The 12,622-nt window shown below is 41.8% G+C and overlaps 1 protein-coding gene across 1 annotated transcript in view; it reads right to left on the minus strand.

Moving 5' to 3' along the window:
* The window catches only part of shank1 (SH3 and multiple ankyrin repeat domains 1), a 125,687-nt gene that overhangs the window by 75,766 nt on the left and 37,299 nt on the right, over nt 1–12,622 (minus strand). The window contains exon 12 of the mRNA XM_031906165.1: nt 10,758–10,871. Coding sequence (XP_031762025.1) covers nt 10,758–10,871 — 114 coding nt within the window. The remainder of the gene's footprint in view (nt 1–10,757; nt 10,872–12,622) is intronic.

The raw sequence follows: 12,622 nt of genomic DNA on the forward strand, positions 1-12,622 counted from the left end.
ATGCAGAAAATGTTATGTATGTACAGATTAGTATATGATATTGTATCACATGACGTCATACTAATATTCCTTCATTTTCTGCCAGTTTACATCAGAACCTTGTCATTTCCCAAACTAGGATGCCTCTTCCTTCCTCCAATACACTGCTCTACATGTTCTGTGCTTAGCTGGAGAAATACAAGGAGAAGTGTCCAAGGCACTGTTGGCTGGAGAAGAGCTGGCTACTGCAACATAGTTGTTCCTGCAGTCATGACTAGCAGTGCAGAGAACAGCAAAAGACTCCCCAAGCTCAGCTTGATAAAGGAGAAGAATAGTTTTGAGTTTCAGCCATAAAGCATGACGCAACTGCTGCTTTGTGAGGGGAAAGGAAGAAAACCTAGGCCCCCTTTTACAAAAGAGTCTTGAAAATATCTATAAATGAATGGCCATTAACAATGACTATGCTATCACTGTCTAGGATGTTCTTATGGTTCGGGGCCTTAGACATTAGACATTGGGTCACTCTGGGAGTTTTAGGGGTTGTAGATGAGGGCCATTTGCATGCCTGGTATGGTAGTATTGCTCGTGTATCAGCATCTATTTCTCAGCTCAAGTGTTCAGGTTACAGGAGTCCCTTAACCACTAGAGCAATGATCCCCAACCAGTGGCTCACAAGCAACATGTTGCTCCCTTGGATGTTGCTCCCAGTGGCCTCAAACCAGGTGATCATTTTAGAATTCCTGGCTTGGAGGCAAGTTTTGGAAGCATAAAGACAGTGGGGGTCATTTATAATTTGCGCAGTGCAGAATTATTCACACATATTGCACATATGAACATATTTGCCCTGCCCATGTTTATATTTTTAAAGCTGGACAAGACTGAACTTTTTTATTCACAGTGCAAAAGCTTTTTAAATACGGTGTATTCGCAAATTGCAAATACTTATACACACACTTATACACTTATGATTCACTAAAGTGCGTTAAAACGAGCGCTATTTATAGCATGCGTTAAAAATTTTATTGCGTCTAATTTTTCGCGCCTTAACACATGATTCACTAAAAGTATATTTGCGCTAATTTAGATGCGATGCTGTTTGCGTTATTTAAGTTACGAAGACTAATTTTGCATGGTATTCGACGCAACGCACGCTAATTTACGCGCGCACGCCATATTAGCCATACACACCATTACGTTCGTAAAACTACTTTTTTTTCAAATGCCCATTTCCCTGCAAACTGGCGGCTGCATCACTCTAGGGCCAACCATATTGTGTTGCCAAAAGCTCATTAACTGTACTTTTCTATAATTACCGCCTGCCCCAAGTAGGTGTTAATTTTCGCATGGACTAATGCGATATTTAGCACGTCTAAGTGTTTGTGAATCATGCGTTAGTATTATTTCTGCGCGCTAATTAACGCAATGTGGTAAAATTAACGCATGTGGTTGTGCGCTAATTAACGCACGCGATATGCGACTTAACGCATACGATAATACTATAGCGAATCGCACATTTTTTCACGTCTATTTTAACGCAAAAAAGCATGCGATATGCGTTATTGCACTTTAGCGAATCAACCCTTCTATGTCTAAATGAGGCCACAACTTTGGTGGCAGAAAAAAATGTTGCTAATCTGATTTCAGAAAAAAAGTTCAAAGTGAAAATTGGCGCTATATTCGCACACAATAAACACGCATTTGTGAATTTTTGTGCGCAATTTGCATTTCACTGTGATTTGCAAAAAAGAAAAGATGGGCACGGCAGTGACAAATGTAAGCCTTTAGGGGAAAAAAATGCTCAAAACAACCATTTGTGAAAAAATTTTCTCTGTGTGAACTTTATAAATGAGCCCCAACATGTACTGCCAAGCAGAACCTTCTGTAGTCTACCAGTCCACATTGGGCTACCAAATAACCAATCACAGCCCTTATTGGTCATCCCCTAGGAACTGTCTCCATGCTTGTGTTGCTCCTCAACTACTTCTTATATTTCAATGTTGCTCACAGGTAAAACAGTTTGGGGATCCCTGTACTAGACATTAGAATTGTCATTGTATGGCCTTTGTGTTTCTGGCATTACAGATGCATAGCTCTAAATGTCCATAGACTGTTAATTAGCCTGACCCATATAGACACATCTGGCAGTGGGAGTTGACAGGTTATAAAAGTATAGACTGAAGGCTGCTGTTTTGGGTAGGGGTTTGTTTATACTGTTTTGCATATGATTTGTCCAATTTTCTTGTAATTAGGAAACCAGAAAACTGGTATTCCGATAGGTAACTGCTTTAGACTTGATGGAAGCATCTGGTGAGTGGGGACACTTGCCTCCTCTTATAAATCCGCTTCAGCTAAATCCCTTTGCTTCTTACCTATTGTATTGCCTCTAGCTATAAGGCCTTGAAGCTTAGTGACTTAGAGTATCATAGTCTTCACTTTACTTAAGGTGTTTACTAGTGATGAGCGAATCTGTCGCCATCAAATTTGCGAAACGGCAAGAAAATTTGCAAAATGGCAAAAAATTTGCGATTTTGTCACCCACGTCTATTTTTTGTCGACCGCCTTTTTTATGTGACCGCGCCTTTTTTTTTACACGACCATGCCCGATTTGACGCAACCGCGCCCAATTGACACGCAAGAAAAAAACAATCCGGGCAACAAATTTTTCCATGGCAAATTTTCACTGAAGTTTCGCGCAAACAATTCGCCAATGGCAAAATGCGGAAATTCGCAGCAAATCCATGCCTGGCAAAAAAAATTGCGGTTTACTAGTGTTTACGGTCATAACAGTGTAACGGTGTAGTGTTATCCTATGCTTCTACCTTCATTGGTTTCCATTTTGGTTTTCATCTTGCGGATAAATAGAGATAATTGTTAGGTTACAATGCTATTTTGTCAAATCCCAACAGGATGTTCGGAGATGTTTCATCTGTTCATTCAAGGCTGCCAGACTGTTCCCTATATACTGTGGGTTTGTCCCATTACCCAGTCTGAGATGTTGTGTCTTCATTACATGGTCTCAGGGTTCTCTGTCTGGGTTATTTCCTAGATAGGGCACTCCGGGGGTCTCCCTTTGTTCATGGAATTTCACACTATGTTGTTGCTCTTTAGAGGTAGGGTTTCCTCGTGAAGCTCAGTCACTCCTGTACTGGGGTTAAAGCTACACTCTGGCTTCAAGTACATTTAGTCATTTGACCCAATAAAGTTCTAGTATGATGGATTAGCAGCCATTCTGGCATTTACTTGAATATCCAGGTGGTCCAGTGTTGGTTCAGCTCGGTTAATAGGGTTCTTATGGTGAAGGGGTTGATAGGGTTCTTATAGGCAGGGTAAGGACAGACTGGCTTTTCGTCAATGATTCTGAGCATCTGCCTCGGTGCTACAGCCTCCACAATCTCGAGTGATTTCCTTTTGAGCATCACTTGGGTTTAGTGATGAATGAATTTTTTCGCCATGCATGGCATCACAGCAAATTTCCGCACTTCACCATTGGCGAATTGTTTTCTGAAACTTTAGTGAAAATTTTTGGGATAAAATTTGTTGCATCAAGAAATGTTGCGGTAAAATAGGCGTGTCCGCGTCAAAAAAGTTGCACACAATAAAATAGTTGTGCCACGCCCAATTTTTTGGGGATTATTTTACTATTGGACCTGGAAACCTTAATGGGTAACCAGGGTACCTTTTTCACAAGGTTGCTATGTTCTGTTTTCCAACAATGGTTCTCTTTCCATAAGTTGTTGCTCTGGATTCCCCTGGGCTTATGTTTTCTGTACATTAAGGGGTATATTTATTATGCTGTGTAAAAAGCGGAGTAAAACATTACCGGTGATGTTGCTCATAGCAGCCAATAAGATGCTTTGTTTTGATTTTCTAACTGTTCAAATCTAATCGCTGATTGGTTGCCCTGGGCAACATCACCAGTAATGCTTCACTCCACTTCTTACACAGCATGATAAATATACCCCTAAGACACACATAGGATCCTACACTGTTTAAGTGCTTCTTCCCCAGGTGCCCTTGTCCCTGATCTTGGGGATCAGTTTTTTGTTAGAACAGATCTGATTACCAGGCAGCAGTGTCTACTTTCAGTAGGTATTTATTGTACATGTTTCATGTGTAACTCAGAATGCCCTGAGTGCCCTATTTCACTATATTACAGGGGTCATACCTAGAAAAGGCTTGTTTTAGGGTTCTCGGGGTTGGACTGGTGTGAGCATGGCCCACCAGGGCTGCCACCCTAGGGCATGCCCCATGCCCCCCAGGGGCCCCTAACACTTAACCACCATCATTCACTCCCACCCCAGCATGCATAGCTCATACTTACCTAGGCACAATCAAGGGAGGGAGGTCAGTGGAGCAGCGCTAATGCTTCCCGACGGGGATCGGGTCTGGGTCAGTGGGGATCTCCAAGTTTTTTCCTGGTGTCCCACTGTCCCAGCCTGACCCTGGGGGTTCTCACTTCTACTAAGTGGTTCTTACAGGTGCAATCTGCACTAAAACTAGGCATATATGTAATGTACGCCTCCTGGTGACTAGCGGAGTAAGCATCTCACTTTATTTGATGTCAAAATGTACAGAGGTTTCTTGATATCAAGCTGTTATGTTTATTGGACTCACTTTCCAGGGTGTCACTTTGACAATATGTTCCCTATGGTTTCCTCATTCTGGAGGTTTGCTAGCACCTCTCTCAATCAGAGTCTATACTGCAGGATTATTCCTATCCTTGTCTTATTCTGGGGATTCCACCTGGAGTCGTTTTTGTTACATTCACTTATAGAAGTTTTATGATTGTGGTTGTATTAATGTCAGAGCATTCCTTATTACAGGTTCCTGCTACAGCCACTTACCCTCCCATTGGGAAAGAGTAAATTGCTACATCCCAGTAAATACTGACATGGAGTTCGAATAGAGAAAGGAAAGATGATTGTTTTGTATGTACCGTGAACTTCTTTTTAAGACAAACTCCGTGTCAGTACAGCCCCCCTTTTTACTGTAATTTTTGGAAGCTCGTTACAAAGCCGCCATTAAGTGAGTAGGGTTGGTCTTTTAAAGATTTGGGGAGAGTCCATCCAATGGGAGCAGGTGGGAGGGGCTATACCAGTAAGTACTGACATACAGTTTGTCTAGGAAAGGATAACAAAAGTGCTTAGAAGATAACTCTTAGGTATTTTACATTAACTTTGTCATTGACTCTCAAAACCCTGCTAGATTTAATCATTTTTATGTGGGTTAATATAAAATAAATATGAATATGGCAGCATGGCATGAAAGCAGCAGCCACTTTCTGTAATAAGTGAAACAACATGCTCTTAAATGAAGGAACATTTCCTGGGAGAATCACTATATAATTTCCACCCATTTCCTTGCATGTGAAAAGGTCGGTCTCTTTCCCTTTATGTTGCTAAGTGGCTGCACCACATCTAAAATATTGCCACTTAGAAGTCTCATCTGGCTCGGGAAACTGACATTTTAATGATAATGACACTGGAGAAAGCCAGGGGCTAAGTACAAATAAATAGTATGGGGGTGATTTTAGCTTTTCATATACTGTATTCTATGGTGAAATCTCATATCCAAGTTTATTTGCAGGAGGGCAACAAGCCCTGAGTTTGTCGCCCGTGCTTTTTGACGTGACCACGCCCTTTTTTGTTGCAACAAAAAAAATTCTGCGCTACGAATTTTTCCGCGGCAAATTTTCACAGAGGTTTCGTGAAACAATTCGCCAATTACAAAATACGGAAATTTGCTGCGAATCCATGCCTGGCGAAAAAATTCGCTCATCACTATTTAGAAGTGGACTTTGTATTAGCGACTTATTATTATTATTATTATCATGAAAGAATTTACTTCACTGTTACTAGTCACAACTGTCATATATTCTCCGATTTCATCCATTTGATGTCCAACCTGCTGGCCTCCAGCCATTGTTGCATCTTTAGGAGCTCCCTGACAGCCCCAGAGAATCATATCCTTTCCTGCATTACCCCAGGCCCCCTCTTTCTCTAACCCAAAATTTGCAAAAATAATCTGTTAGCCGGCAAATGGAATCAAAAAAGATCCACTTTAAAACGTGCATAGCAATCATACACAACTCAACCGCTGAAGCTTCTTCCATGGCTGCACCCCGGAAAGAGGACAGCTTTATTAGATAAGCATCCATTATTAACCTACGCTTTAAACATGTGGGACTCCTTAAGGCATCGATCAAATTTGATGTCACCCAAGTCACTACTCACTCCTTTGACATACAACCCTGACTTTCCTCCAGGTCTCCAAAAAGGCCACCTGACCTCACTAATTGGAGACAAAGCACAACTCTTCAAATATTTCAGATTTGTCCCAAAGGGACCTTTCCCACATGGGAACAGGCAAAAAAGACGTTTGCACTTACAGCATGTGACTAGTGATGAGCGAATCTGTTCCGTTTCACTTCGCCGAAAAATTTGCAAATCTCTCAAAAGATCCGTGAAACGGTGAAAAATTCGCGAAACGGCAAAAATGTTGTGCGGCAAAAAAAATTGTCGTCCGCGACTATTATTTTGTCGCCCGCGGCTATTATTTTGTCACGCGGCTATTATTTTGTCGTGCGCCTATTATTTTGTCGCACGGCCATTCTTTTGTCGCCCGCGACTATTCTTTTTTGACGCCGGCGACAATTTTTGGGCATGCGGTGAATTTTTCGCTGCAAATTTTTTCATCCGTTTTGCGAAACAATCCGCCAATGGCGAAACGCGGAAATTCGTCCGCGACTATTATTTTGTCGCCCGCGACTATTATTTTGTCACACGGCTATTATTTTGTCGCCCGCGGCTATTATTTTGTCGCGCGGCTATTATTTTGTCTCCCGCGGCTATTATTTTGTCGTGCGCCTATTATTTTGTCGCGTGGCTATTATTTTGTCGTGCGCCTATTATTTTGTTGCACGGCTATTCTTTTGTCGCCCGCAACTATTCTTTTTTGACGCCGGCGACAATTTTTGGGCGTGCGGTGAATTTTTCCGCTGCAAATTTTTTCATCCGTTTTGCAAAACAATCCGCCAATGGCGAAATGCAGAAATTCGCCGCGAATCCATGCCTGGCGAAACATTTTGCCCATCACTACATCTGACTACTTCACATATCAACAGCTCAGAAGCTTCATCTCTCCGATACTTAAAAGTATTACAGGGGACCAAATCTATACTAATTTCGACAACCTTTGCCGACAAACGCAGCCTCCTCCACACAATATTTCATCGATATACCAAATTCTTCTGGCACAAGAGACTATTCCATTAACAAACTTGATGCACTTTGCAAAATGGGGGAAAACCCTGGATAAAACCTTTTCACAACAAGAACTTGAGGAAATAACCACCAAGTCATTCATCGGCCAAAGAAGCTGCAGAATCCTAGAGAACAATTACAAAATTCTCACTAACAGGTATAATACCCCGGTTAAATTAAGCAAAATGTTTCTGGTTGTGTCTAACAAATGCTGCCGATGCGGACAGTCCTCTTGACCCAGGCATAACCCATTGCATTCTCACACTAATCCTATCCTATCCCAATAAAATGCGTGACACTATCATCTTGGAATGATAATGGCCACAGCTTTATTAGTTTCCAACAATAACATTCCATAACATACATTTTGATATACAAATTTTCAACCATTTAACAATAACATTAATAATAACAATAATATCAAAACATGGTAAACATCAAACACATGAAAACACATGAGCCCCTGTCAGTCTGCCCTTCCTTACCTGAAGCAATATCCTCCAGCCGTAAAACATCTTGGCCCAGAGGATATGCCGCCAAACTGTACGTATCAAGGAGCCTCCACCTTACCTGGAGCACCCGCCATCGCTTATTAAATATTTCCCTTTGGAATCCATCCAGAATAATGGCCACCCACCTTAGGGGTTAAACCATCCCACCAAGATAATCCTCTCTTACCGGGCCAAATCCTTTCCCGGCAGACTGACAAGGGCCCGCCGTTGCTGTGAGAAATATCCCTCTTGATAACAGGGACCCTCTTGTTCTATTTTTCCCTTAACTAACTATAAATTCTTGTACCCCTACCCTCCTTGGCCACACATGTGACAACTAGTAAAACAACAAAACCAAACCATTTCTACCCCCTTTTCTAGGGAGGGTGGGCGGGGAACTTTACTGACTTCTGGCTCCCGTAAAATGGTGACCAGGCAGCCTTTCCTCAATCTAAAATGGCCCTCTAATCCAACCCCCCATCTATTACCCCTCCCCTTTATTTTACCACCTATTGGGCTTCTGCAGGGGCTAGGCCTGGGTCATGTTGCCCCCTCCTCCAATCTTTGCTGCTATACGTGGGCTCTCTGGAACAATGTTACACATATTTCGGGAATGTACATAAATACAAAAATTCTGGAACGAGATTATAGACATATGTAATAACAGGCTGCAAATGAAACTGGAAAAAAATCCAGCATCAATCCTTCTTCACCACAACAATATTTCCATTACCCACTACAAAAAATCCTTAACTCAGTTTGCTTTAAATGCCGCCAAAATCATAATTCCTCGCAAATGGAAGACCAAACTATTACCTACACTGACAGAATGGATTTCAGAGATGGAAGATATCCGAAAGTTTGAGGAACTGCATGCCGAATCCTACGATACAAGGAGGAAGCACTGGGTCGTTTGCCACCCCTGGTCTACATTCATGGACAATCTAACATAATTAACGTGGCGTTTTTACGCTGCGTATTTTCTAATTCTCTCGGCGGCTGAAAAACGCACAATATCATCATCCATAGAAATAACTTGAAAAGACTTGAAGCAAACCACACAATGCGTAAATACGCTAGAAAATGCCTTAGCACGGATTTTTCAATCGTTTGCCGAAATACACAAGTATTTGCACAGCAACCTATTCCTATGTATATGCAAAGGCAGCTGCCAGACCTAGCGGAAATACGCAGCGTTTTTTACTATTTCGCACTATTAGCACCATGGAAACGGGATTTGCTACGTCACCAGTACTAGGCTGAAAAACGCCATAGTCAGGGGCTGTGTGGCTTGTGCGGCGTTTTTAGGCTGAGAAAATACGCAGTGTAAAAACCCCATGTGTGGAATCAGCCTAAGACTGCTCAATCACGCAAACCTAAACAAAGTGTTATGCCAAACCAGGTAACTAGATAGGCTATATTTACGGACACCTAAAATATATATGAGTGTTTTTAAGTGTACTATAATGACACAATTAAACTGCAGTATACGGGAATACGCATTTAGGTAGCTCTTTCTTCTTTCTCTACCACCCTAGATAGAACAAATAGAATAGGCTATTTATGGAGACAGATCTTGCCTGGAATTCTCTCCCCCTTCCCCTCCCCTAGAAAATCTCCAACTTTTTACCAAACTATAGCTATTGACAGTGGACAGTAGACAGCGCACAGACAGTTTGATGTATGGACTTCTTTTTGTCCTTATTTTTTTTTTATAACTGAGTTATAACTTGCTGAACAGATGTATAATTTTATGTATGACACTGTTATCTGTTAAACTGACACTACTGTCCAAGTTGGACACCTGTTAAAATCTAATAAAAATTAAAAATTTAAAGAAAAAAAAAATCCACATTCAGAATGAGATGTAGTTCATCTTCACAGCCACTAGATGGGAGTAGAATCACACGATATATCTTGTTTGTGTTATTCTGAAACTGACCGCATTTATTAAGCAAATTGGATGAGTTCTATATAAATAGGTAACTAATAATTAATCTCCTACCAGATACCTCTCGCCTACTGACTTAGCCCCCCCCCTTCCTGTACCGCACAGGGTATTCTGGGGGCAGCTGTGTAGGGGATGGAACGAAAAAGAATACTGAGCTATTATCTGAGAATCGGGTGCTTCTAGCAAACATGACTGCAAGAATCTTGTAGGTAAAGAGGAAATATTCCATCTATAACTGAATTTCCATTGTGTGAAATTGTAAAGCCACTGCACAAAACCTATGTACTTAACTGTAATTACAGCAACCACTGCATTCTCACCAACACAGTAGGCAAATGTGCTACTAGGGTAGGGTATGCCATACACTAAATGAGCAGGTCCTTGCCCAGTTCAGCCAACCAGGTGGTGGGATATATCAGGCTTATTCAAACCCTTGGCCCTTGGGTCAGTAATCATGTTAGGGCCCTATTTAAAATTGTCCTGAATGGTCTGATTAAAGCCCTAATGTGATCACTGGGCCATTGGCTAAACACTATACCCAACCAGATATCAAACATGCAAAGGGTTGTTTTGGCTGCATGCATGGACCAAAAGGTGGTCAACCCTTTCTAGAATTGCTGAGTTGGCAGTTAGTGTCGGCCTGCATTTGGCCAGCTTAAGGCTTTATTCTTCCTTAAACAAATGTATAGCTAACAATTAGAACAGCTTAATTATATAGTTATACCCTTCAGTAACTTTAGCATGTTTAATGAAACAAGGGCACTGCCATGTCTCAGAGATACTTTGCTCACAATAAATCTAAGCCAACATGCTTTTATTTCTCTTAATAACCTGTCCATAAATGTATCACTGCCATGTAAGAAGCACAGTTGTTCGTTCACACAGGAATTCATGCTACTATATTGCTAAATTCTGCCACTAGCGCTCCCCCCCCGTCTCTTTATTCTCTTCCCATTCCCCACAGTGAATTTTATAGAGAACCTTTCCAGTACATTCAGCAATATATTTATTTCAGCCCATTAGTCCGTTAATGACTCGGGCAAAATGATACCATTTTAGGTGAAGCTGCAATACCTTGTTTTCCTTCCTGTGGTTTTGTGGGTATTTCTTCTACGCAGTCTGATGGGAACCAGCCGGTGCGACCCTTGGCATTTCCTTCCCAGAATCCTCCTTCTCCCACACTTAGAACTGTAGAACAGAAGAGACAATGCGTTAGGAATTCATAAAGGAAGATGAATCTCAAAACAACCTCTTTAAGTGGTTAGGACTCATGATGGCAGTACCTCTGTGGGTTCTATTTGATCAGAGTTGAAATGTTATAGATGCCACCTTAGTACCTTAGTTAGTAAAATGGCTGATGTAGGACCTATTGTGCATGAAGTGTAGGGGAGAGATATTGGGAGAGCAGGTAGAAGCCCTGGGTGATGTTAAGATTCTGGGCTTATAAAGACAGGAGAGGGTTCACAACCAGTTAATTGGATCCAAGCAGAGGTGGATGCAGAACCAGATCCTGGTGAAGGTGCCCCCCCCCCCCTCCAGTGAAGCTATAGCCCTGGGACAAGAGGCTCTAAGAAAGTCTAGGATGGCTACCCAGCAGCCAGTGTGAGGCCTACAGGCTGCCATAGTTGCCTTAGTAGCACCAGAGTAGAGACAATAGGGTAAGTTCCATGGTGATATCCACATGCCCCTGCATTGAAGACTTATAAATGTTAAATGTAACTTCGCAGTAGTTCAGCTTGATTGCCCTGTATGAGCTGCAGGCATAATGTGCCAGGAAAGCCCCAGCAAGCAGGCTGCAAAAGGTGCATGTATTTAGAGATAAGTAAACCTTTAAAAATTGATGAGAGAGCAATTCTAAGCACTTTTAAAATTTACATTCATTACTTTTTTTTTCAAGATTCCAAAATATTAAGGGAATTGAATGAATTTTGTTACAAGAGCGCCACCTGCTGGTCGCTATTAGAAACCTCAGATAACTCTTCTCAAGTCTTTCCTAACCAGAAGAACATCAGACCAGCCTCTTTTTTTCTGCCGACAACTTTCTCAACTGGATCAAGGTTGGAAAGTGACCAGCAGGTGGCACTATTGTAATAAAATTCATAATGAATGTAAATAGCAAAAGTGCTTAGAATTACGGGCAAATCCGCTCGCTTGGCGATGTCGCCCTGGGGCCAAACGATCGAATTATAATGACGGGCATTATAATGCAGTCCCCGAAACGACTAGATTTTCTAACCTGGCCGATCGAGATCTGCCCGATTTCAGGCCAGATATCGGTCGTGTAGGCCCGTCGGTAGTGCCCAATACACGGGCCGATTAGCCCTGATTAAGGGACCAATATCGGCAGCTAGAATCGGCCCGTGTATGGGGACCTTTAGAGTAGCCCTCTCATCAATTTTACATTCACTTATTTTAAAAGCTTACTGATACTTTCACAAAAAGAGACAGGAATTGGGGATTAAAAAAGGCCAAAACTTTAAATGGTCTGTGTATTTGAAGGGCACAAACTAAAATGTTTCAACATTGTTTGGGCAACTATGTGAAGGTGGCACTGAGCTCTGTAAGCACTACAATCGGTATTTATGTGAATAACTGCATTGGTCCTTATCCTGCCTGACAATGGTTCCATTTCAGGCAAAATAATCTAGAATCACAGGTTATGAAAATGTGGGTCAGGTTTTGAGTAGCTTGGGGTGGGGGGGATGTCTGGGTATGAACATATGTGCTTAGGGCAGACTGGGTATAGTCAACATTAATTTTCATATGTTGGAATGTCATATTGATTCCTGATTGACACTGTATTTCCCATTATGTTTAGTAAAAGTTATTATGTGCATAACGGTCCTTGCACCACCCTGTTGTAAATACCTTCAGATTTACTGCAAGGCTCCAGCCTTAGTGCAAGGTTCCAATGTGTAACCCCTGCTCCTTACAAGTTA

Source organism: Xenopus tropicalis, chromosome 7 (assembly GCF_000004195.4).
Source record: "Xenopus tropicalis strain Nigerian chromosome 7, UCB_Xtro_10.0, whole genome shotgun sequence".
NCBI classification, from domain to species: domain Eukaryota; kingdom Metazoa; phylum Chordata; class Amphibia; order Anura; family Pipidae; genus Xenopus; species Xenopus tropicalis.